The 25,703-nt window shown below is 46.2% G+C and overlaps 1 protein-coding gene across 3 annotated transcripts in view; it reads left to right on the forward strand.

The window, feature by feature from the left end:
• The window catches only part of Cep89 (centrosomal protein 89), a 47,063-nt gene that overhangs the window by 17,086 nt on the left and 4,274 nt on the right, over positions 1 to 25,703 (forward strand). The window contains exons 6-19 of one of the 3 annotated variants that reach the window (XR_004608828.2): positions 2,316 to 2,344; positions 4,577 to 4,619; positions 5,759 to 5,977; positions 6,310 to 6,452; positions 8,862 to 8,912; positions 9,378 to 9,461; positions 11,531 to 11,634; positions 14,269 to 14,384; positions 17,841 to 18,021; positions 18,581 to 18,748; positions 19,715 to 19,856; positions 20,516 to 20,712; positions 23,129 to 23,218; positions 24,544 to 24,713. Coding sequence is in view for 2 of the 3 variants with exons in the window: in XM_034524584.2 (XP_034380475.1) it covers positions 2,316 to 2,344; positions 4,577 to 4,619; positions 5,759 to 5,977; positions 6,310 to 6,452; positions 8,862 to 8,912; positions 9,378 to 9,461; positions 11,531 to 11,634; positions 14,269 to 14,384; positions 17,841 to 18,021; positions 18,581 to 18,748; positions 19,715 to 19,856; positions 23,129 to 23,218; positions 24,544 to 24,713 (1,540 nt within the window). In the remaining variant the exon portion in view is untranslated. The remainder of the gene's footprint in view (positions 1 to 2,315; positions 2,345 to 4,576; positions 4,620 to 5,758; positions 5,978 to 6,309; positions 6,453 to 8,861; positions 8,913 to 9,377; positions 9,462 to 11,530; positions 11,635 to 14,268; positions 14,385 to 17,840; positions 18,022 to 18,580; positions 18,749 to 19,714; positions 19,857 to 20,515; positions 20,713 to 23,128; positions 23,219 to 24,543; positions 24,714 to 25,703) is intronic. The other 2 variants (XM_034524584.2, XM_076932209.1) reach the window with 2 other exon arrangements.

Below are 25,703 nucleotides of genomic sequence, written 5' to 3' on the forward strand. Positions count from 1 at the left end.
CAGGAAGAATGTGTTCATGTGTGAATTTTCTCTCTATGAAGATTGGGGCAGAGCCAGCACAGCATGACATATGCTAAGAGACTTTCTTAGTTGAATGTTGGCACCCCTCTTCCATACAGAAAAGAGAAATGAGATCTGAGAACTGTTACATTGGAAGACAGCAGCCAGGTATGGGGGTGAGGCAGGAGGGTGGGGATCAGGCTCAGCCTGGCTGTGCAGTGACACCCCATCTGACAAGCAATGAATGCTCTGGCCAACAGGGGCTTTTCTGAGACTGTTGTAAGGAAACAGGAAACAGACCCATCCACACAGCCAGGCGGACTTCAGAGGCCAGCAAGATGGCTCAGTGGAGAACAATGGCACTTGCATGAAGATTTGAGAGCATACACACACAAACACACATGCACACATATACAAATCAATGTATTAATAAGAAAAAAAAAAGAAGGCATTCAACATCTCCCATGTGAAAGAGATAGCATCCATGGGCTTATCCCCTCTTGTTCAAGTTGTAGAGGAGGTGGCCAGATTGCAGATTATAGCCTAGAGTGTCAGGACAGGTGACACAGTGACACAAAGATCAGGAGGAGGAGGAGGTTAGTGGCACCTGCTAGGTAGAGAAAGTAGTCAGGAGATGGCCTGAACTCACAGACAGGACTGGGTGTCACCATGTGCCTGATGCTTGCAGGTGGTCCAGACTGTGGTGCGACATTTTGACTGAAAGCAGCTGGTTGGTAGAGTGCCTACCTAGCGTTTGTGAAGCCCTGGGTTAGAGATGCAAGTAGTAGTACACACCTGGAATCCCAAGCATTTAGGAAGTAGAGACAAGATAGGAATTCAAGGTCATCTTTGGCTCTGTAGAGTGGTCAGGTTTAGCCTAGGCTATATGAGACCCATCTTAAGAACAGCAGAACTGTGTTGCAGGATATTTGATCTCACTTTGAACCCTGAGATTGTGTTATTTACTGAAAAAAAGCTGTTTCTTGTTGTGGCTCAGCCTTAACACACACCTTTAATCTCTCTGGCTGGAATACAGACATGCCCTTAGTGTATATATACACTAATCCCAAATAATGAAGGTAAAGTTAGTTTGTAGAAGGAAGCACCCATGTTTGAAAGTGATGTCTAATTGAGGGGTAGACAAAGTGACGAATCAGAGAAAGATTTAACAAAATAGGATATGTCCAACTCTCTTGAGAAGAACGGGGAAAAGGAAGCTACTTAAGGGGCAGTTTGAAAAAACAAGTTGCCAGTTTTACCACTGTTACAGAGACAGGCTGCAGAGAGAACAAGCTGGGTATAGACAACATGAGCCAGAGAATGAGAAGGAACCAGAAGATTAGAGCAGATTGCTAGAGACAGTATGAAGCCAAGCAGAGCAATTCAGGAGAGGCAGAGATGGGGAGAGGGAGGGGAGAGAGGGGGTGCATAGATTAAATGAATCAGCTTGGAGAGGAGTTTGAGCCAGAACAGCTAAGTTAACCATCCAGCCAGAGATCTGAAAGAACCAGCAAGGGTGAGCCTATTCAACAGTAAGTCTCAGAGAGGGGCAGAAAATTCTAGGATTGTATGGAAACTAGAAACTTTCATGACTACATCTAGGAAGCAGTAAGCCTCAGAGACGACAATTATGTCAGGCAAATAAAAGTTACTCTATAGAACTGAACTACTAAAATTAAGCCCATCAGTGATGATGGTTCAACTACTGGGAATTTTATTGAGTTGGGAGGGAGGTTTAGAATTCTGTGTGCATTAAGCTTTTTAGTTGGTTTTCTGGGCCCTGAAAAATCTTTTTTCTTTTCTGTTTTTCACAGTATCTGCTGTTCAGTGTGTTATTTACACTTTCCAGCTCAATAGGGGGGAGTTAGAGACAGCCTAGGCTTCCTGCTTGTCAGCCAAGTCAGGTGGGAGGTGTCTTCCTCAGGTACCTCAGGTACCGCACAGGACGAGACCCCTGCCATCAGATACCTCAGTTACCACACAGATGAGACCTCTGCCAGGTCTGTTGCCATTTGCATCGCCGAGCAGTTTGCTATTTCTGTGACTTAATTTGTGTGCGCCTGTGGACATGAGGGGCAGAAGTGTGGCTGTCCTTGGCTGGCAGGAGAGACCTGTGACTGGGAAGGCAGGGAAGAGCAGTGTAGGAGCTCGGGGTCGGAGAGAGATGGCCCAGTCAAGGTAAGGCCGCTGCCTTGCCCTAAGACTTTGCTCTACACCTGGGGACCAGGTAAGTCTCTGAGTTTATGAGTACACTCTTCTCATGTGTTAATTTCTTATGCTTTTAAAACTTTCCATTTTCTCTTTTTTTAAACCAGATGTTAAGCATTCTGTTCTGAATCTAGAGGTAAGCTTATTTTCAAGAATTCCTCTATTTTTAAAAGTAGACTTTTTGCTCTAATTTGTCCTTTACTTTTTTTTCCTTTTTTGTGTATTCTTTTTATTTTCTTAAACCACGTGACTTCTGTCTCTGTACTTTGTTTCCATTTCCTGATTAAAATTTCCTTTGCTTCCTTGGATGGAAACCAACTAAAAGGTCTTCTCATAAGAGTTCTTTCTGCTGCATGCTTCACTGAATAACCTTCTCTGTGGTGAGGTGTTAGAGGAGAGTGACTCAAAGGGGCACTGAGGTGGATTACTGAAAACTAAGGGGTTTGTTAGACTTGTTTATGCCTCAAGCAGGCAGACAGACAGACAGACAGACAGACAGACAGACAGAGACAACAGATCTCCAAGTACCTAAGCACCAGAGACAGATAGCATCCCAGGGTCTCCAGAGTGCAGGATCTAAGGAATTGGAGCCCACATAGCAAAAGCAGGGACTCCCTTTTATACCTTTCTAAGGATGGGGGAGGTACCAAAGCACAAGCGTGCAGTCAGGCTCTCTCATTCCCAGGCAGGAGGCAGGGAAGGGGGTAGGTAGCAAGATATGTGGTCATACCCACTTTGATTTCACTTCCCAGGAGAGAAATCCTGCCTCCAGGATGCTTGTCATGGAGGGACTTGAATAGATACTGTCTCAGCAGGGCTCCTGTTAGTATCTGTAAAGGGGTTGGAGTATCTGTGGAAGCTGGAGTCTACCATCACATTCACACATGAACACACACGCACACATGCACAGACACACACACTCACACACAGATACACACACACAGACACATACACACATACACACCAATATTTTGAGGTACTGGGTCTTGCACTGAGTGCCTTGTGCTTTGCTAGGCAAGTGCATTATGGGTGAACTACATTCCTAATGTATGAACTGAAGACATGACTGCTCCATGGTATGATTAGGGGGAAGGCTTTTATTGTAGCCAGAAAGGAGAGTACAGCCAGGGGCATCTGGAAGAGTCCAGAGCAGAAAGAGGAAGAGTAGACTGAGCATGGCCAACAGCCTGGACCTGGCCGTGAAGGAGGTGGGGATGGGGGGAGGAGTGAGAGAAAGAAAGAGAGAAGCAAGAGAGTGGGAGGCCAGGTGTGAGACCAAGAGTAGCTGCACTAGCAGGGTTCTAGGGAGCATGAGTAGCTGGGGGAGGGGAGCTCCAGAGCTGGAGGAAGTCTGGGGTAGGGGAAGGAGAGAAGAACTTGTGATACCCAGGGAGCCTGGTGTGTACTTTGGTGTGCTAGTAAATACCTCGGACAGCCATTTGTCCCTTCTGCCTGCAGTAAGGAAATGGCTCCTTTGGTAGAGGGGAACTGACTTCTCAAGTCCTGAGGAAGGCTGGCTTTTGTCTAATCGCCAGACTTTGGGGAAATGGAGTTTCCTTTGACCCGGACACCTAGCTTCACTTAATACTTATAAACCTGGAAGAAGCTAAAGTTATGGAAATGACTCATGAAAAGTAAGAAATCACCTCCGGAATTTCTAGAGTGATAGGCAGTTTTAATAACCAAGGTGCAAGCACTGAGGGACGTCCTTCCTGAAGTTTCTCCTTTTCACCACATCTGGTGGTTCACACCTGGATTCCCAGCACCTGGATGGGACTCATCTCATCAGGAAAATCATGAGCTTATGGGTCTAGGCCTGCAGATCCTGTCTCAGAAGACAAAACAGAAACTTACTCTGTGACTCTCAGAAGAGTTACAACCTTACCTGCTTTTCCAGCAGAAACTAACATCGCAACCCTACATCCATATGCAATGGGAAAGCTCTTAATAAGCTCCTGCTTATTAAGAGGCAACTACATTCTGTCTTCTCAGCAGTAAGAGCCCTGCATTGCTGCCCAGTGGGGCATCAGTGCCCCACACTCAGAGAATGCCATGTGCTTTAGTTACAAAGTGAAGAGACCTTCAGTGGTGATATAGTCACTGGTCACTGCATACTTAGGCAAAACCAGGGGACAGCTGGGAGAGAGCCTTCCCAGAGGGGCTGCCCTAAGTGTGTGCTGTTCAGCTGTAAGAAAGCAGTAGGGGTTAAAGTCCAGGTGCTAAAGAAAGACCCTCAAGAGCCAAGTAAAGAGGAAGCTTCACCCCCCCACCTGCAGCCTTCCTCTGTGCCAGTCCATGCCAGTCCATGCCAGTCCCCTGTGGGAGATGCTCACACATTCTCACACTCTCTCTGCCTTTTCCTCCCTAGGATGAGAAAGTGCCATTGCGTGAAAAGCCTCCTCCCTCCCCAGGTACTGGCCTTTTGGGGTTCACTATGATGGGCATGCTTAGTGTTTACAGAGTACCTAGAATAGTCTCATCTGGAGGAAAGTTTGCAGCTCCCTGTGAAGGCTCTGGGGTCTACTGCTGTGATTAGCTTTGGGAAGGCATCAATCATTGATTATTAGTGGGGTAAAGGGTAGGCCTGTGGGAAGAGCTCAGGACCTGGAGTGAGGGTGTGCCTGTGGGAGAGCTCAAGAGTTCATGAGGGTGTGCCTGTGGGATGCGCTGAGCCCTTGAATGGCGGGTAGCCCTGTGGGATGTGCTTGAGGCCTGGATGTTGGTGTTCAAACAAGGGCTCAGATGAGGGCTGTGCTTTGCCAGGCTGACCTGACCTCTGCAGCTGGGGAAGCAGCTGTAGAGGTCAAACTGGGTTTGTAGTTTGGAGCTGTTATGTCTCCCGTTACTCACCTGAAAGTATTACTTTGTCTTTCATTTGAATTAACTGTATTTTGGCTCTTTCTTGGGATTTTCGTCGTGTTCTGAGAGAGCTCGAGTGCCCTAACTTCTGGCTCTCAGGGTCTTTCTCCTAGGACTAGTCCATTGTATGGCCTGTCTGAAGTCAGGTTGTTCATCACAGTGCTTTGCGAGAGGTTCAGAGGAGGATCCTCAGATGTCCATGTGACCTGGGTTTGGGAACATGGGTTCAGGTCACCCCAAGTGACATTTTCCAGTATGGAAGCAGTTATATGAACTTTTATGGTCACCGAGCACAGCCATAAATCAAGGCCTTTACCAGGTGCACTGAGCAGGTTACTGGCAAAGCCAGGAAACCTCTGCTGTCTCAGATGCTGTCTGAAAGTGTCACTAGCGTTAGAATTGGTGGGGGCTAGTTGGTTACTAAGTCACTCCATTCCAGAAGATTTACCTGATAGTCAAAAGGATGCTAAGCCTGTAGCATGAAGGCTCCTCCTGCCTCCTCTGGCCCCGCCACCTTACTATATGCTGCCCACTGTACCTTCCCCTGGGCACACAGTCTGTTCAGACACCAGAGACACTGCCCCAGACCTGGTGTGAACTAGTTGTTCACATGGCTTTTGAAATAAAGTATCAAATGTTTTTGATGTGAACTGGTTACATAATTATGTGGACTTTCCTCTGTACCCTTTAGATGTAGCTGGTAGAATACATCAAAGATACACAGAAATAACCAAAGAAAAGTTTGAGGAGTTAAAAGAAGAAACTGTGCATCTGTACACTGCAAACCAAGCCCTCAGCCTTGAACTGAGCGCTCTGAGACAGGCAGTGAAGGACTTACACCTGAAGCTCAAGATGGTGGAAAAGGACAACAGGAAGCTGAAGGAGACAGAAAAGGCCTCCTCTCGGGAAGGTGCGGCCCCCATGGCGCCATTACTAAGGGATAGTCACGGCTCTTCTTTCTTAGTCACAGCTCTTCTTATTTTGAGAATTGATGTGTATTTGGATATTTATGTTGTAATATTTAAGACTATACTAGGACCTTTATGTTACTGAATTTTGATTTTACCTGCCATAATGTTTTGGTTAAATGTCTTAACTTATTTATGTAAATTATTATACATACACATGCATTTACATAGAGTTCACTACAAGGGAACAAAAGACGTGACTAGTAGTTTCTATAAAGTCTTGGTGACGCTGATACAATTGGTTGTGGTGTAACTTTACGTCGATGTTTTTCAGTAGTCACACCTGAATTGCTTTGCCTACGGCAGCAAAGCCAAGACCTGGTGGATGAAAATGAGGGGCTGAGGATGACTGTCCATCGACTGAACGTAGAACTCAGTCGCTACCAAACAAAATTCAGGCCTTTGTCTGAGGAAGAGGTAATGTTTCCAACTCCAGAACAGTCAGTCTTTTTGTCTTTAGTCTTTACTGTTGAATTGATTTCTGGTTCTTGAGAGGCTCTTGGTAGTTCATGCCTTTAATCCCCACACTTGGGTGACAGAGGTAGGTCTACTTCTGTGGATTTGATGCCACCCTGGTCTACATGGTGAGACCCTATTTCCAAAAAAGTTGTGACCATCAGAAAACCAGAAAACACACACACACACACACACACACACACACACACACACACACACGCACGCAGTCTGTCAGCCTGGTAAGTTCAAGGGTAGTCTGAACTACACTTGAACTACACTTGAGACTTTGGCTTTAAGAAGAAAAAAGGGGGGCTGGAAAGATGTCTCAACAATACTAACTTGCTGGTATTTCACCTCCCAGCACCCACATCAGATAGTTCACAACCACTTGTAACTCCAGCTCAAAGATTTCTGACACCGTCTTTGGGCCTCTTGAGGGCACTGTACTTTCATGCGCATACACACAGGCACTCATAATTTAAGATAAAAGTAAGTCTTTAAAGAAAAAACATTTTGTTTGTTTGTTTGTTTTCAAGACAGAGTTTGTCTGTGTAGCTCTGGCTATCCCGGAATTCCCTCTGAAGACCAGGTTGGTCTAACTCAGAGATCTGCCTGCCTCTGACTCCTGAGTGCTGAGACTAAAGATGGACCACCATGCCTGGCTAAAAACATTTCTTAAAAAGGCATAGTTAATCATTCCATTAAAAAAAAAAAAAAAGCACTGGTCTGTCCTCTCACGGTTGTGACAGGAGACCTGCTAGGAACAACTTAAGGGAGCAGATTTACTTTCGCTCACAGTTCAGGGGCTGCAGCCCACTGTGGTAAGGAAGCACGCTGCCAAAGTACAGCATGACTTGTTTCATCTCTGCAAACCAGGAAGCCAAGAGCCATACTGGCAGCAGGCCTAGCCTACCATGCTCAGGGCCTGTCCATGCCCTGTGTCCTGTCAGCTGACAAGGACCATACCCCACCTTGTATGGTTCTTCAGCCTCTGCAGACATCTCCACTAGCCAGTGACCAAGGGCTCAAGCATGAGCTGTGGCAGCATCCCAGACAGCCATAGCACGGGACCACCCACCTCCTCCATCCCATCCATAAAGAAGGCAGTGAAGCCTGTAAACCACTGGGCCAGTGAAGACACATAAAAAGATTAACGGTTCCCATCAGCTGCTCCGTTCTCAGCCTGTTCTTTAGAGTTGCAGCTGCTATAGAAATTCGACCGATTGTTACTCAAGTATTTACAGGGTCCAGGCCCTTAGACTCTTACTAAGTAAGAGAACAGAAAGGCTCCTGCCTCTGCCTCCCAAGTTCTGGGATTAAAGGTATGCACTGCCCACACCTGTCCTGATTGACATTCTGATTCTAGGGATTTGCCTATTTTTAACAGTTCATAGAAATGCAATTATGTTAGAAGTGGCCTCTTGTGACTGATTTCTTTCATTTTGTATGATATTAATCTTCCTTTTTAAGTGATGCTGGTATTGAACCCAAGTCTTTGTATGAGTTAGGCAGGCACTCCACCAGCTCCAGAATTATTTCTAAGAAAGAGTCTCAGACTGTAGCCCAAGCAGGGACTCACTGTGCAGCTCACTCAGGGTCTCAGCTTGCAGCAAGAGCCTTTTTTCTTGGCTTCCTAAGTGCTGGGACTATAAGCATGAGCCACCACACCAGCTCCCAGTGTTAACTTTTTAATAACAAATTTAAGCTGGGGGAGTTCACATGATCCAACACATGTTGCCTGGACCACGTGCTTCTGTGGGGCTGTGGGCAGGGCAGAGCAAGTGGTCCCAGTGACAAGGCTGTTGCCACCTGTCACTGCCCCACGCATCCCCACTCTATACCTGTTTCTTCTGACCTGTGCAAATGCCCCATCTCTGTGACAATTTCCCTAGTCACTCTATCCAGATGAGATCCCTCTTACTTATTTATGGAAGAAGAGCATGTGCACACTCGTGTGTGCATGCGTGCATGCGTGTGTAGCTGTTCAAGCAAGGTACATACCTCCCCTTCCCTGCCCCCTCTCTTTTTCCTCCCTCCCTTCCTCCCTCTGCCCTTCTTTCCTCCCATTCTTTCTTTCTTTTTACATGGAAAGATGAAACTTGGAGATAGTTTGAATGTTTAAAAACGGTGTTATATGCCAATGTTATGTCCTAATTTTTAGAAGGAAGATGTTAGTTAAGTGAATGTTCTATAAGAAACATGTTGCAGTTCTTAGGGGAAGAGAGTGTTACTCTCGAGCACTTCTAAAGTCATTTCACATGCTTTGGCACATGCGACTATAGACAGTAGAAGGATGCCTCTTAGGATACCTAACACACGGACTTCAGAGGCAGTGTAGCTGACGGTGTCTTCAATGTGTGCTTTATTCAGAGTTCCCGTGTCGAAGGCCTCCCGTCCAAGGGCCCCACACCCCCCTGGCTGGTAAGTGAAACATATTCTATTTTATTTATTTATTTATTTATTTATTTATTTATTTATTTTGTTTTTGTTTTGAGGCAGGGTTTCTTTATGCAGCACTGGCTGTTCTAGAACTCACTCTGTAGACCAGGCTGGTCTTGATCTGCCTACCTCTGCCGCCTGAGTCCTGGGATCAAAGGTATGCTCCACTACTGTCTGGCTAAGTGAAAGTTTTTTAATCTCAGGCCCATATTCTCTGGCTTTGTTAAACTACTAAGAACCATGCTAGAGTAAGTGTTATCTTGCCTTATAAAAAACAGATGAGCTGTGTGGTGGTGGTTCATACCTTTAATTCTACACAGAGAAACCCTGTCTCAAAAAGAAAGAAAGAAAGAAAGAAAGAAAGAAAGAAAGAAAGAAAGAAAGAGAGAGAGAGAAAGAAGAAGAAAGAACTATGTTACTCATCCTTTACTTCATTGTTCCACCTAGGTGGATATAAAGTACCTCTCACCACTCTTGCTGGCTTATGAAGACAGAATGAAAGAGAAGGACAAACTCAGCACCACCCTGGAGGTAAGTGGGCAGGTATCTCAGAGACGAGTTATATCAAGTAAGACCACTCAGACAACAAACAACCCAAAGGTAAATGTGCCTAGAGCAGTTGAAGGAAGGAGGGGTGTGTCAGGAGGCAGGGAGGAAAAGAGGGAGAGAAGTAAGGTGGGAGGAGGGAAGGAGTGTTTGGGAGAGGTAGCCCCATGTGAGTGGAGCGCTTGGGATGCAAAGGAGGAACAGTGGTCGGAACATCATCCCTGACTCTGCTGCTGTGGACACCACTTGCTGGGCAAGCAGAGATCATACTCAGGGCATTTTAGGGAAACTTAACACTCCTGTATCTCAGAAATCCCTGACCCCAGAGGTGTCTTATGACCGGGTTGTTCGCAGTATTAGAAACAAAGATTTGTGCATTTCTGTTTGTTCATCTATTCCCTAAGAAGGTAATGTTCCAACGGAAATCAACTGGGCCTGGGCATCATCTACACCCAGGGCCCTTCTATGCCTCTCACACACTTCTGAGGTCATTTATATAGAGCCAAGTAGGTCTCTGTATTGGAAAGGTCCAGGGAACTTCCCTTTAAGGGGTCCTGAGTGGGACAAGTCCTTTAAAAAGTCCAACCAACTTATCCTCAGTCATGCAACCCATTACCCACTCCGTCCCATGAACCTTAAGATGTATTATTAGTTATTGGATTTTTCAAAACATTTATATTATGTATACAGTGTTCTGCCTGCATGTATGCCTCCACATCAGAAGAGAGCACACACAAGATCTTATTACAGATGGTTGTGAGCCACTGTGTAGTTGCTGGGAATTGAACTCAGAACCTCTGGAAGAGCAGCCAGCTCTCTTAACCTCTGAGCCATCACTCCAGCCCCCTGGACTTTGGATTTTTAAGAGCATAAATTATCTTGAATTCACTGATCAAAAATCAATAATAAAATTTCCATTTGGGTGCTCTTTTAAATTAAGGGTCATCCATGTTTTCTATAAGGACCTGCTAATAAACATTGCAGGCTTTGTGGGCGTGTAGTTTCTGTTCACAGATGCTCAATCTGCTGTTGTAGTAGTAGGTTGGCAGTCCTAGATGCCAGTGGTGGGTGGGGCTGTGTTCCAGTAAAACTCAATAAAAAACAAACAGCTATCCCAATGGCTTCAGCTTGGCAAGACAGTTATAAACAAACAAACAAGCAAATAGCCATGTAGACTGCCAGCAGCAAATGAGTGTGTCCTGGAGTGAGACGAGAGGAGGGAAAGGTGCGGGCATGCCTCTGTACGAGATAAACGCCTGGGGGCGTGGCTCCTGCCTAGTGTGCACAGAGCCATAGGCTCACCCCAGCACTGCAAATCAGTGAACAAGAGACCATTTCAATGCATTTCTGAGGAAGTGTGGACACCCAAGGTCTCCACAAGACACCAACTGCCAGCTGGGACACTGCAGGGAGGCCCGGGTCAGGAGCCCATATCTGCCAAGGTGCATACATCAGGGTGTCTGGCTGACCACGCTGATGCCACTGAGCTGGGGGTGTCTGTGCTATGCACAGACAAGATTAGGAAACCCCTGCACTAACACACTTGCCTACTCACAGAAGCTTTCGTCTAGGACCAAAGGACCTAAAATACTTTTTTTAACATAAAACTCCAATTTACTTATGGAGCAAGGTATAGGACAGCCAGGATTACACAGAGAAACCCTGTTTGGAAAAACAAAACAAAACAAAACAAAACAAAACAAACAGTATCTTTTCAATTTGCCCTCTAAAGTCTAGATAAAGAAAACTTTCCAGTCTCTAGTCGTCTGACTTATTTTATCCTTCCTTTAAGCTTTCAGGTATTTGGCACTTATCGCAAAGTGACATCATTAGTAGTCTACTACTTAAACCTCAAAGTTCTTTGTCCCAGTGCACAGTGACACTGGGGTGACTTGGAATATTCTCTCAGGAAACGGTGCTCCTGAGGGCACGTGGGGAGGGGCTCTGGAACACGGTGCTGGAGCACGCCTCTGCCCTCTGCACGCTGAGCAACGCAGCACAGCGGAGACTGCGTGTGTGTGTGTGTGTGACAACATCCATGCTTCTTATTTCAGGAGGAAATGAAAACCTTTAGGCTGCGAGTCCAAGAAATCGTGAAGGAAAACGAAGGCTTGCACCGAGAGTTAACTAAGAGAAGCCCGGTCACCATCGATGAATGGCAAGTGGCGTTTGCTAACCTACACACTAGAGGAACAGCATCGTGACATTACAGAAACAGAAGTGTACTTTTCTGTATCCAGTGTATTTTATGCAGTTATCCACCAGCCAAAACCAAAAACACCAGGACAGAATTAGAACAAGAACCATTAGCTTTCTATCTGTAATAATTCTTGCCCACTCCACTTATCCACATGGTTTTGTTTTGTTTTTGTTTTTGTTTTTTGGTGTGTCATAGTTTTATTTGGTTTTGCAAGGCTTTCAAATAGTAAAATAAATAGATTTTTTTGTTTTTGTGTTTTGTTTTTCGAGACAGAGTTTTACTGTGTAGCCCTGGCTATCCTGGAACTCACTCTGTAGACCAGGCTAGCCTCAAACTCACAGAGATCTATCTGCCTCTGCTCCCGAGCGCTGGGGTTAAAGGCACCTGCCACCACTGCCCAGCAGTTTATAAAAATTTTAAAAAGGGAGAATCTCTAACACATAAAATACAACCTCAGTAAACTCTTCTAAATTGGACTTTAGATTTTTCATTTTTATTTTTTGAAGGACTGAGGAAGGAGCTCAGGGACTCTGCTCTCCCACTGAATCCCGAACCCTGGCTTTGAAGACAGGTCGCAGTGTGGCTCCAGCTCTAAACTCACCTTGAACTCTGAAGTCCTTCATCTTTCCGAGCGCTTGGCTTCCACTGCATCTAGCTTTAGATAGATATTTTATTGATGATTAATTTCGGGGGAGGGGGGGGAAGGCAGCACCAGGTGTGGTAGTGCAACTTTTAATCCCAGCACTCAGACAGAAGCAGGAAGATTTATGTGAGTGGAGGCCAGCTTGGCCTACATAGGGAGTTCCAGGTCAGTGAACCCTGTCTCAAAAACAAACAAAAAGAATACAAAGATTTAAAAATATATCCCCGGGCCTGTAGCTCAGTAGAGCACTTTGTTCCCAACTAAGGCCCTGAGTTCAGTCTGTAAGCATTGCAAACAGAAGTCAAACCAAATGATGGCTTGGGAACAGGAAGCCCAGGCTAAGGCTGCCTGATGAAGCCTCCGCTTTCCCGCACTGTTTCCAGTGCTACCCAGTCTCTGCAGCCCGTGCACAGCCTGCTCCCAGTGAGCTCAGCCTCGGCTCTCTGGGACTGGCCACCCAGGCCCGGTGTGGCTTCACCCACCTTTGTCTCTTCTGCCACTTGGTTTTCTGCTGTATGGTGTACCGAGTGCAGGCAGTAAACTTTTTTTTACTTTTTTTTTTTTTTAAGACTTATTTATTATGTATACAGCATTCTACTTGCATATATGCCTGCAATCCAGAAGAGGGCACCAGATCTCATTACAGATGGTTGTGAGCCACCATGTAGTTTCTGGGAATTGAACTCAGGACCTCTGGAAGAGCAGCCAGTGCTCTTAACTTCTGAGCCATCTCTCCAACTCGGACAGTAAACATTTAATGGTGCAACAGCTAAGGTCCTTCAGCTCATCCCAGTAGTAGTTTTCAGTTTTGAAAGTTGGACTGATACACGATTTACAATGCCCCGCATAAATAAGGGGCTTTCTCATGGAGAAAGTGAGGCCGGGTACTTGTATATAAGTTTAAGACAGTATTTCAAAGCCATCTAATATGTTGGATTTTTTTTTTCCTGGCTTATTCTTATTATTTATTATTTTATTTCCCCCTACCTTACATCTGATCCACTCCCTTTCTGTCTTTCAGAGATACCAACAAAACATTATTATTATTATTATTATTATTATTATTATTATCATTATCATTATTATTATATTTTTAGTAGCCTCATTGTAGTCCAGACTGGCCTGCTGCAGAGCTCCCCCTGCCTCAGTTTCACAAATGCCGAGGCTCTAGGCTAGCTGCACCATACCTGGGGTTTTGTTGTTGTTGGCTTTTAAAGGTTATTTATTTATTATGAAAAGCTTTTTAAATGTGTGTGGTTATTTTGTCTGTGTACCATGTGAGTACCTGGTGTCCTTGGAGACCAGAAGAGAGCATCAGATGTCCTGGAAACAGAGTTACAGGTGGCGTGAGCTGCCATATGGGTGCTAGGAATCGAGCCCAAGTCCTCTAGAAGAGTAGCCAGCGCTTCTGACCGTTGAGCCATCTCTCCAGCCCTTTATTTTTACTGCTTGTGAGATCTGAGTCTCACAATGTTGTCTAGACTTGCCCTCAAGTCCTGGACTCAAGCAGTCCCCTTGCCTCAGCCTCAGGAATGCTGGGACTTGTTAAGTGTGGCTGCCATAAGCAGCTGCTACTGATTATGAATGAATGGTTTCAAAGTAAAAACGGAGACCTTACGGCATCCAAAAATGTCATGTGGATTGCAGAGCAATTATTTGGGTGCAGGGATTGGAGGCTTTAGTGTAGGAAGTGAAACTGGCCATTTTGAGGCCATCTCACCTGAGTATCATGCACGAGGCAGTCTCCCTCTGCCTTTGTATGGATGCCAGTTGTCACTGCACACAGTAGCTGATGTGTCCGTCACTCAGGCATCATTGCTGCCCTGTCCCCTGTTTGCTGCACGTGGCAGCATTTGCTATAATGTGCCCAGGTGTTGACTCATATTGTGGCATATTTCTCTGATCTCTCAAACCCAAGGCCAGTGTTTGATCTTTTGAATCAATTGCAGGAGGCAGCTTCAGACTCAAGCAGAGCTGGTTCTAGATGAGAACAAACTGTTGATAGAGCAGTTGGAGATCCAGCAAACAAAAGCCAGGGACACCCACCAGGCACACCTCCAAGATGGTGAGTGATGGTGACGTTCTAGAAAACGGGCAGGGCGGCATATTCCAGAGTTGTAAGTTGGTGCAGCCACAGTCAGCCCATGTGTTCTCAGATCCCTCGTAGGGTCAGCTGAAGTGGCTTTAGGGTAGGATAGCACCTGAGAGGTTAAAGAGATTACAGAATGAAGCATTTGAAACAACCCAACGTCTCCTTTCCCCAGATATTTATTGCCTGCACAAGAAAGTAGAACTTTTCTGTTTCCCATTCCCCAGCGTCTGTCACCCTCTGCATGCAAACAGGCACTTTTGCATTGAGTTACAGCCAGTTCTAGTCACTGTTCTATTGCTGTGAAGAGACACCGAGACCAAGGCAAATCATAAAAGAACTCACATGCCGGGCGGTGGTGGCACACGCCTTTAATCCCAGCACTTGGGAGGCAGAGGCAGGCGGATTTCTGAGTTCGAGGCCAGCCTGGTCTACAGAGTGAGTTCCAGGACAGCCAGGGCTACACAGAGAAACCTTGTCTCAAAAAAACAAACAAAACAAAACAAAACAAAAAAAAAGAACATACATAATTGGAGGCTGGCTTGTAGTTTCAGAGGTTAGCCAGTCATCATCATGACGGGAAGCATGGTGGCATGTACATGGTGCTAGAGCAGTAGCTGAGAGCTTTATGACTTGATTTACAGGTAGAGAGACAGACGGACAGACAGACAGACAGACAGAGACAGATACAGACTGGACCTGGCATGGACTTTTGAAATCTCAAAGCCCAACCCCAGGACACATTTCCCCCAGCCTCCTAATCCTTCTAACCCTGGTGACTAAGCAGTCACATATATGAGCCTATGGGGGCCATTTGTATTCAGATCACCAGACATCCCTAACCCTAGGGTTCTGAGACAGGGTCTGCTCTGAAGTCCAGGTTGACTCAGAAGTGCCATCGAGCTCAGAGAGCCTTTGAAATCATAGCCCTCCCACCTGTACCTCCCCAATGCAAGGGTAACAGGTGTGTACCGCCACTAAGGACATCAGAGGTTAAATCTCTGTAGTCCTCCAGGACGTCCCGTGAACATCCCTTCTCCCAGTGTGTCTCTCCCTGTAGCCATCATAGCAATGACAATCTTCTTCAAAGTGAGCCAGGCTAAGAGGGTTTTTTCCTCTTGCTTTGATTAAAACCAAATACACCCCCCCCCAATAGTGGCATACTCCCCCTCTTTACTCCTTGAAGACAGGAGTCACAGGACAGGAGTCTTAAACAGGCTGTCTTCCCCATCCCTGTGAGCCTCCCTAGTTCTTCTGCTCTGCATACACTGAGGAGTTCACCACTGGCCTCTGTTGCAGCTGAAGCTACTGAGCCTGGGTTCCAGGTGCCGACAACCAAGCTGTGTTCACAGAGTCCAGAGAGAAGTCCCTCCACGAACTTGCTACAGGAAGCCTGAAGGCCCAGGCCCTCTGACCTATAACTGAGCCCACTCACCACGTTCTTCTCAGTTTCCTGGACTAGCTGCTCACTCTGTTCTACTCCAAACTGTCAGAGAGTGGAGGGCTTAAAGCTTTACCCATTGTGTATCCCAGTGGCAGTGTCATCATGTGCCCAGGGAATATCTCATTAGAGTGATGCCTATGCTCATGCTGAAATTCTCTCAGTTACAGACAAGTCATGACACATGCTTACACATCTATGTGTGACTTGACACTGAAGTCTTTGGGAAGTGAGAGTCTTGAAGGTTAGATTTATGTCTCTTTAGATATTACAGCAAGCCATAGTAAAGTCTTAAAGAACCCAGAGAGGATGGGCTATAGGCAGATAAACAGACAGGAACACACACACAGTGGATACTCAAATACATGAACTTACACGTCCTTATATAAAATTCTGTGGTATCCACAAAAAACCTACACAGATCCTCCCATATACCAAAAATCATCTCTAGATTAATTTAAGCCTAACATGATATAAATGCTCTGTAAATAATTAGGACAGGTTGTCTAAGTTAAGATGATAAAGAAGGCTGGGTGGTGGTGGCGCATGCCTTTAATCCCAGCACTTGGGAGGCAGAGGCAGGCGGATTTCTGAGTTCGAGGCCAGCCTGATCTACAGAGTGAGTTCCAGGACAGCCAGGACTACACAGAGAAACCCTGTCTCGAAAAAACAAAAAACAAAAAGACAACAACCAAAAAAAGATGATAAAGAAGAATCTGTGTATGTTTTGTGTAGATGCAGGCTCTCTCCATCCCCATCTGTGTGTGTGTGTGTGTGTGTGTGTGTGTGTGTGTGTGTGTGTGTGTGGTGAGCCCTCTGAGCTCCACCTGCCTCAATGCTGAGATTACAAGTGTGCCCCACCATGCCTGGCTTTCTTTCACGGGTTCTGGGGCTAGAACTTCACCTACTGAGCTATGTCGTCATCCCCAGGTGCAAGTCTTCTCCCCGATTATCTCCAGTCCACATTGATTGAGTCAGCTGTGGAATCTGCCGATGTGGACAGTTGGTGTCATGTGTGTTAATGTTAATGTCATATTAACTGAATGCTTAACACAGGGAAAACAATTTCTGTGTATAAGCCCTTTGGTATTAACTTAAAATTCTCCAGAGGATTTTTTTTTTTCAGTTTTTTTGTATTTTTGGTTGTTTTTTGAAACAAAGTCTATGTGGCCTCAAAAGTCACTGTTCAGCTAAGAATGAGCATGAACCTCTGATCCTCCTGCCTCTGCCTCCCAAATGCTGGATGGCAGCCATGTTCCCCCAGGTCCCCGTATTCTGTTTGTTTTTGTATGCAGTGCTGGGGACTGAACCCAGGACTTCATGCATCCCGTACAAGCCTTTATCGGCTGAGCTACATCCTGAGTGTTAGAGGACTGGTTTTGTAAGCTGACTGATTTTTTTTTTTTTTAAGTAATTAATCTAGGGCCTTATGCACGCTAGGCAAACACCACACAGCCCGACCTCCTTTCTTTGTTCTTGTTGGTTTTAGTTTTGTTTTGTGTTTTTTTCAAGACAGAATTTTTCTGTGTAGCCTTGGCTGTCCATAAACTTGCTTTGTAGACCAGGCTGGCCTTGAACTCAGAGATAGAACTCACCACAGCCTGGCTTCTCCCTTTAAAAAAAAAAAAAAAAAACACAGATTTTTTTTTTATTATTTATTTTATGTATACAAGTACGTTGTCACTGTCTTCAGACAAACCAGAAGAGGGCATCGGATCCCATCACAGATGGTTGTGAGCCACTCTGTTGTTGCTGGGAATTGAACTCAGGATTTCTAGAAGAGCAGTCACTGCTCTTAACCACTGAGCCATCTCTCCAGCCCTCCCTACTTTTTAAAGGACAGGTTTTTGAGATAGGATCTCACTATGTGGCCTAGCCTAGCCAGAACTTGTGATTCTCCCGCCTCAGACCCTGAGTGTATCACCATGCCTGGTTAAAACTTATATTTTAATCAGTCTTCTGTGCCAAATCTTTATCTTGTATCTTTCCAGTTTCTAAGCTGACCAAACAACTTGTGCTCCTGGAGGCAAAGACGCAGGAGCAGGAAAAACAGCTCGTGGAGAGCAAGGAGCAGCTGGAGAGCTTGCAGGCCAGATGCCGAGAGCTCAAAACACAGCTGGATAGCAAGATTGCGGTGGATGTCCACACATCAATTGTCAATGAACTAAAAAGGTGAGAGTGTCACATCTCTCCAAGCTTGCCTGAGCCCTCTGTGTGCTAAAATGCAGAGTGGACAGAGGTTGCTTGAGCCCTCTGTGTGCTAAAATGCAGAGTGGACAAAGGTTGCTTGAGTCCTCTGCGTGATCTTGCAGAGTGAACAGAGCTGTTTTATTTTTGTTTGTTGTTGCTGCTCTTTGTTTTTGGGTATCCACCAGGCCCTAGAATCTGGCCACTGGTCATCTGTGTCCTTTTAGTGCCACTTGATTTTACATGAGTACACTGTACCCAAGGTACGCTGTACACAGGGTGTACTATGTGCACAACACTGAATGCGGGTGTACTGTGCCCACAACACTGTACTCAGGTGTACTGTGCCCACAACACTGTACTCAGGTGTACTGTGCCCACAACACTGTACTCAGGTGTACTGTGCCCACAACACTGTACTCAGGTGTACTGTGCCCACAACACTGTACACAGGCTTCCTTTACCTATGGTGCACTGTGCAGAGATGCACTGTACACATGCGTGTGCCACTGTACCTATGTGTCTGCCATTTCTCATCCTTCAGCCAGTTGCAGAAGGAAGAAGAGAAAGACAGTGCTGAGATGGAGGAGCTGATGGCAAAGCTGACAGCCCTGCAGGTGCAGAAGAAGAGCCTGCTTCTGGAGAAGAGCAGCTGGGCCACCAGGAACAGAGCGCTAGAGGCCGAGCTGGAGCGCACACGCAAGGCCAACAGGTACCTGTGCGTGTGTGTGCGTGTGTGTGTGTGTGTGTGTGTGTGTGTGTGTGTGTGTGATGCTTGAAAAGCATTTCATTTCCTTTTTATCTCCATTTTATTTTCTTTATCTTTTCTTTCTCTGATGGGGCAATAAGATGGGAACTAATGACAAAGGGACAGATACCAGAGTATCAGTATAGCAAAAGCATTTCTGTGGATCTATAGTTCTCAAGTCCATGGTTCAGATATTGATAACCACATGGTAGCCCTGGGCTCTAGGTGTCTCCTAACCTCGCCCCAAATCCTGTTTTCCTCTTACTGTATTCCAGTCTCTTTTTTCTTTTTTCTTTTTGTTTTTAATACACAGACATTTATTTACTTATCATTTTTAGAGAATCTTTGATAACGCCATATACATTGTGCATACACATGTGCATACATGTGTGCACATATACATTTGGTCTTGACCATCTCCACCCCAATTCCTCCCTTCCCACTTACACACACACACAAACACACAGACACACACACAGACACACACACACACAGACAGACAGACAGACACACACACACACAGACACACAGACACACACACAGACACACACACACACACAGACACACACACACAGATACACACACACACAGACACACACACAGACACACACACACAGACACACACACACACCAGCACATCCCCTCCCACCTTTGTATCTGGATCTCATTTTCAAAAATATCTTTTAGAACATGAGTCAAAAAGTTAGGAGAAAATTAATTAGCTAATTTATTGCTTGGCATTTTGTGAGTATGTATATATACATATATATATGATATGTGTGTTCATATATGTGTGTATATATGTGTGTATGTGTGTGTATGTATGTATGTGTGTATGTATGTATTCTGGTTTTGTATACATATATTCACTCTGCCCAAGCCTATGCTCACAGGTTTGGTTTTTTTCCCCACCACTGGGGCCCTCTGCAGGCGATACCAAAAGAAAATTGATGTCCTTAGAAAACAAGTAGAAAAAGCTATGGGGAAGGAGATGTCTGCTCACCAGTACCTGGCAAACCTGGTGGGCTTGGCAGAGAATGTCACCAAGGAAAGAGACAGTCTTAAGTATTTGGTGAGTTTCCTCAAAGTTATGCAGACTTTTTTTTGGTTTTGTTTTTTGTTTTTCGAGACAGGGTTAAGTTATGCAGACTTAAGCTTTATATACAAATGTGCCTTCAAGACTTTTTTTTAGCAAGTTTATTATAAAAAAAACTTAATTCTTTAATATATTAACCACACTTCCAAATTCTCTGAGATTTTATGTTTTACCCATGGGCAAGAATTAGTTATTTATTTTGAGGCAAGGTATTGCTGCGTAGCCAAGGCTGGCCTCAAACTTGTGATCCTCCTGCCATAGCCTCCCAAATACTTGAGATTATAGCACAAGCAAAACATATTTTAAAGAAAACCAGAAATTCTAAATAATAGCAAACATTATTTTAGAAGGTGAAGTATGGGGCAGCGCTCATGTCTGTCACACAGCAGCAGGGCGAGGCATCTGTACCTCCCCTGCAGTCACTGCCTGAGCAGTTCCTACCTACACACTCGTCCTAATAATTACAGGCAGTGCTGGGGGTGCAGTGAGGTCGTCAATGCATGCCCCGTGTGTGCAGGGCCCTGGGTTTGGTTCCCAGCACTGAGGGAGGGCTGGAGCAAGCCTCCGGCATTAGGTAGAGATCACCCCAGGTGTGGTAGCAGGGAAGGGAATTAAGTCGATTATCGGTGTCCTAGATGCTGGAGAAGCGCACAGCCAGCAAGAACCTGGCACGGTTCTAGACACTTCCACACTGATTCAAAAAGATGTCTGCAGCAGATTGTGTGGTCGGAGAAGACAGCTGCTCTCTGTGTCAAGCCATGTGCGTTCAGAAATGTCTGGTAGATTCCCCCAAGCTCTGACAGTGAGTTGCCTCCAAGGGGCGGACTTCCAGGTGATGTTTCTTACGAGCCTTCTTACTTATTTGAATTTTCTCTTCCACGTGTTTTGGACACAACACTCCCCTGCGTCTAAGCATGCGTGGGTTTTCTACCTCTCAGTGGCTGGCATGTTGAGTTAGAAGGCAGAGGAGGTTAATGAGTGTCTTGGCAGAGACACAGGGAGCATCATGAAAGGCAGAGATGAGGGGAGGAGGGGATGCTGGAAGTGCTGGGCAGTCCCTCCCCAGGGCAGTGGGCAGCCGTCTTAGCCCCTGCTTATAGAAGAAGTAGTAGAGGGGAGTTGAGGGGGTGTGGCTACTTACTTTTAATAAAATAAATGCTAATTGGACGTGTCTTGATATTGTCTGTACTCAGTGTCACAAAGCATTTTTTTCACAATGTGACAGTAGCTGGCAGGGCTCCAGCAAGTCTCCGGGAACATTACTGGCAACTTAAAAATGTAATTGATTATGATTATGGTTGTGCAGGGGTGAGTCAGTGGCATGTGTGCCACTGCACATGAGTGGCAGACAGGTGACAGTCTGTCTGTTGTACTGGGTACCCACTGAGCCATCTCACAGGCCCCATCACGGGCAATCTCCAAGGCTCTCCTGACTTTGACCCAGTGTGAAGCCACTCAGATCTGACTCTGGCTTCTTCTGAAAAGTTGCTGTCCCGGCCACAGTGCTGAATGAGCTGGTGTTTCCTGGCACCGCACCAATTGCCCCTTCCCTCCACCCGCCCACTGGACTGCTGAGCCGGTAAAAACCTGTTGGAAGGTGCAGAGCAAAACTGCTTGTGTAGAGTGCCTTCTCTGCCAGCACCCACCCTCCACACAGGGTCACAGTAAATCTAAATCCTTACCTCCAGGGCAGGACACGTGGGGACCCCTGTCCCTGGGATCTGATCCCCAGTCTTTTGTGGTGCAGTGGAAATTCTTTCTGACTTCAGATGGCCCCTTCAGACCCACACCTCAGCTTTGCAGACCAGGCGTGGAAACACAGTGGAAGCCACATACTCTCTGTGTAAATAGTTAAAAGTTGTAAATTTAGCCAACTTTGTAATGCCTGAGACCCAGACCATGAGTCAGTACTGGATGTGGGCAGGGGTGCTATCATGTGCTTGGCTCCACTCTGCAGGACCTCTGATGTCCCACCCTGGGGAGGAGGGGGCTATGGAACTGGTGGGGCTCTTCCCCCCACCCCCCGCTGGAGGGGGTGTTGTATCACCCACATGGGGTGAAACTGACTTCCTGCTTGTCTCATGGCCCTCTCAGCCTTTACGGAAGGCTCCACTCTGCTCTGGGCAGTGACTACTGACCCCCAGGGACACGTGTTACTCTCCCGTTCCCCATTTGCTTTCATCTACTTCCGTTTGCACTTTTCTGAGGGAGGCACGGTAGTCTGAGGAATGGACATGGTAACTGACAATTGGATGCTGCTTCCTGTGTCTGGGAAAAGTTGTTTAACTTTCTCAGTCAGACCTTTCCTTTCTAGAAAGTCCAACTGCTACCCCTAGGCACCTTAGGAGGAAGGTGTCCCATACCATAGCAGCTGAAACCCTTAATGGTGTGTTTCCCATCTGGGTGTCAATGCAGACGGCTTGGCTTTAGATGACGTCCCTCTTGGATATGCTGTCTGCCATATTGGTCTGAGAAGAACGTTGTGTGTTTCTATTATTCCCTTAGGTTTTGTTGTGATCCAATTAGCCAAGATACAAGCCTGCTTTTATCACAGTGCTTATTCCTTGAGTACCATTGAAAGAGTCGTGACCAAAGCTACTTATGGACTCAAGAGTTTGGTTTGTTTATGGTTTCAAAGGAAGAGTCTATAATGGCAGCAGGCAGCCAGAGCAGGAGCTGGGAGATCACATTCTCACACAGGAAGCAGAGAGTGAACTGGAGTGGGGTGAGGGTATAAACTCTCAGAACTCACACCCAGTGACATACTTCCTGCAACAAGGCTCCACCTCCTAAAACTTCCATAACTTCCCTCACTAGGGACCAAGTTCAAATGCCTGAGTCTGTGGGGCATCACTTCTCATTCAAACCACCACAGCTAGGAGACAGCAGTGTTCTGAAGCTCTAAACAGCCAGGTCTGAGGCCCCAGGTCCTCCTTTTCTACCCATGAGAAATGTCCAGTGTGGGCATCTCTCCTTGTTGGTCCTTAGTCCTTGTCCAAGCTCTGCCCACAGCCCCTCAGGGAGTGAGGGGGCCAAAAGCGAGACAGGAAGAATTAAAATATAGAACACACACAGACAGAGTGGAGCTGTGTGTGTGTGTGTGTGTGTGTGTGTGTGTTTATCTAGGGATTGAACCCAGGGCCTCACAAATGCTAGGCAAGTGCTGTGACAATGGGTTACAATCAGAGCAATTCCTAAGACTTTGTGTGTTAGCTAAAGTAATGTTTGTGTTTGCACCCTCTCCTCAGGCTCAGTGTCTAGAGAGCGAGAAGCATGGGGTCCTCAACAAAATCCTGAAAGGCAACATTCGCCTGGGCAAGCTGGAGGAGAGGGTAAAGGTAAGGCCATCGCGCACCACCCTGTCTTCCCATGGGAAACGGAGCTTCCAAAGGACAAGTCTGTGTGTGGCGTGTCTGTCTCACGCAAGGAGAAAAGCCATGCCGGCTTTGCTGGCAGGCAGCACCTTGTACCTCCTTAAATAATAACCTGTGGTTTGCTGCACAGAAAAGCACCATGCAGTTAGAAAACTCAGAGAAATCTGCAGGTTCTAGGGTTCAGTGATGTCACAGCAAAGAATATTTTTTTTAAAAAAGTTTTTTTAAACCTGGAAATGTAAAAGCTGTATGAGAGAGAGAGAGAGAGAGAGAGAGAGAGAGAGAGAGAGAGAGAGAGAGAGGTTCTTTATTTTTATTATATGTGAATGAGTGTTCATCTGAGTGTATGTATGTATGTATACCATATGCATGCCTGGTACTATAGAGATCAGAAGACAGCAGCTGATGAAAGGATTGCCCGTGAACATTGCAGACATGGGGCTGGGGGCTGGGCATGTGGTTCCCTGGATAGAGTTTGCCTAGCATGCATGAGGCCCTGAGTTTGATCCTCAGCTCTGGATAGAGTTGGATTTGATGGTGCACACCTGCAATCCCAACCCAAGGGGGGTGCGGGGGGGGGGGGGAGGCCGAAGGAGCCAGAGTTCATATCCCCCTCACCTACATAGGGAATTTGAAGCCAACCTGGGCTACTTCAGGCTGTGCCTCAAAAACAAAACAAACAAAAATTTGGAGAAGTAGATTAATTTGCAAAAACATCCAATTGGTTCTGTGATGCAGATATTTTATGTTTAATTTGCTTTTATGTAAGTGTGTGTGTATATGTGGGAATGTGCATGTGAGTGCCGATGCCCTTAGAAGTCAGAGGAGGGCATCAGATGCCCTGGGGCTGGAGTACTGGTGGATGTGAGCTGCCGACGTGGGCACTGGGAACTGAACTTGGGTCCTCTGTGCTCTTAACCACTGAGCCATTTGTTTTGTTTTGGTTTGGTTTTGCCCCAAATTCTTTTGTATCTCTTTTTAATTTTGTTTTCTTGAGTCAGAGTCTCACTGTATCCCAAGTGGCCCTAAACTCATCTTTGCCCCTGTCTCCCAAGTGCTGGGATTACAGGCACCCATCAGCACACCCAGTTTTACACATTGCTAGAGATCAAATCCAGGGCTTTGTGTGAGTGCCTGGCAAGCACTCCACCCAAGTACCTGGTCTTTCCGTCTTCTTAAGATCCAGACTTGCCTTCCAGGTCAGCACTGGCTGAGGCACACTCAGTCAGTGAGTGGGCTCTGACTTCTAAGAGGCAACACTCCTTGTTCACCAAGTCCCTCTCCTACAGGGGTACAAAAAGCAGGCAGCGCTGAAGCTGGGGGACATCCATCACCGCCTAATAGAACAGCAGGAGGACTTTGCTGGCAAAGCAGCTCAGTACCAGAAGGAGGTGAAGCACCTGCATCGGATGCTGCAGGAAAAGCAGGAGGTCCTGGATGAGGCTCTGCAGCAGAAAAGGTAGGTGCGGGAGCATCACGCAGGAGCGCCTCCAGAAGCACATCTCGTGACTTCTCTGTCATTCTGCATCTGTTCTTTTGCGCAGGGTCTCTCCCTGATTCTGGGGCTTGCATTTTCTCTGATAGGCTGGAAGCCAGCTCGCCCCACGATCCCATCTTTTGCCATCCTAGGAGTTGGAGTTATAAGTGTGTTTCGGGTGTCCGGCTTCTTACGTGGGGCTGGGATCCAAACCCCAGCCCTCGTGATTACACAGCAAGTGCTCTTAGTCACTGGGCCATCTCTCCAGTGTGCACATGTGCATGTGTGTCTGTGCATCAGTGCTTGTGTGCATGTGTGTCTGTGTGAGTGCATGTGTCTGTGTGTGAGTGCTTGTGTGCAGGTGTGTCTGTGTTTATGTGCATGTGTCTGTGTGTGTATGTGTGTCTCACTGCTTCCCAGCATCCTTGTGGAACTCCGGTTCAGTGGCGGTCAGGCACTCTCGGTGAGTACCTTTGGTACTTGGTTCCTTTCAAAGTTTCTATCTGTTCACTTTCCTGGTTGATGTTTTCAGTGTTTTGTCTGTTTATTTTGTGCTCAGTTTCTATTTAATTTTCTCTTCATCAGTGCTCAGTGTTGGGCTTCTTTCTTGGGGGTCTTCTTTCTTGTCGGTTCTTGAGGCAGCGGAGGGGGAAGAGCATGGTGAAGGGTAAGACTTGGTCTTATGAGATTGGGGGTAAACTTTGTCTTATGAGATATTTAGGGTTGCTGTATAATAAAAAGTTTACTTATCTAAGTTACTATGCTACTGTAGCTGACCTGCCTTCTGTGATCCTGAGTCTCTGGCACTTAGCACCTCATCCTAAAACAGCAGGAGAGTAAGTAAAGGATTAACTGCTACAGCCTTTCCCTTTTGTCATGATGCCTCTTACTTGTCAGGCTGGGGGAAGTTTGGAGCAATAAACTTCTATTGAATCAGGAGAAGACAGTAACACTCACAGAAGGAAAAACTTT

Source organism: Arvicanthis niloticus, chromosome 1 (genome assembly GCF_011762505.2).
Source record: "Arvicanthis niloticus isolate mArvNil1 chromosome 1, mArvNil1.pat.X, whole genome shotgun sequence".
NCBI classification, from domain to species: Eukaryota; Metazoa; Chordata; class Mammalia; order Rodentia; family Muridae; genus Arvicanthis; species Arvicanthis niloticus.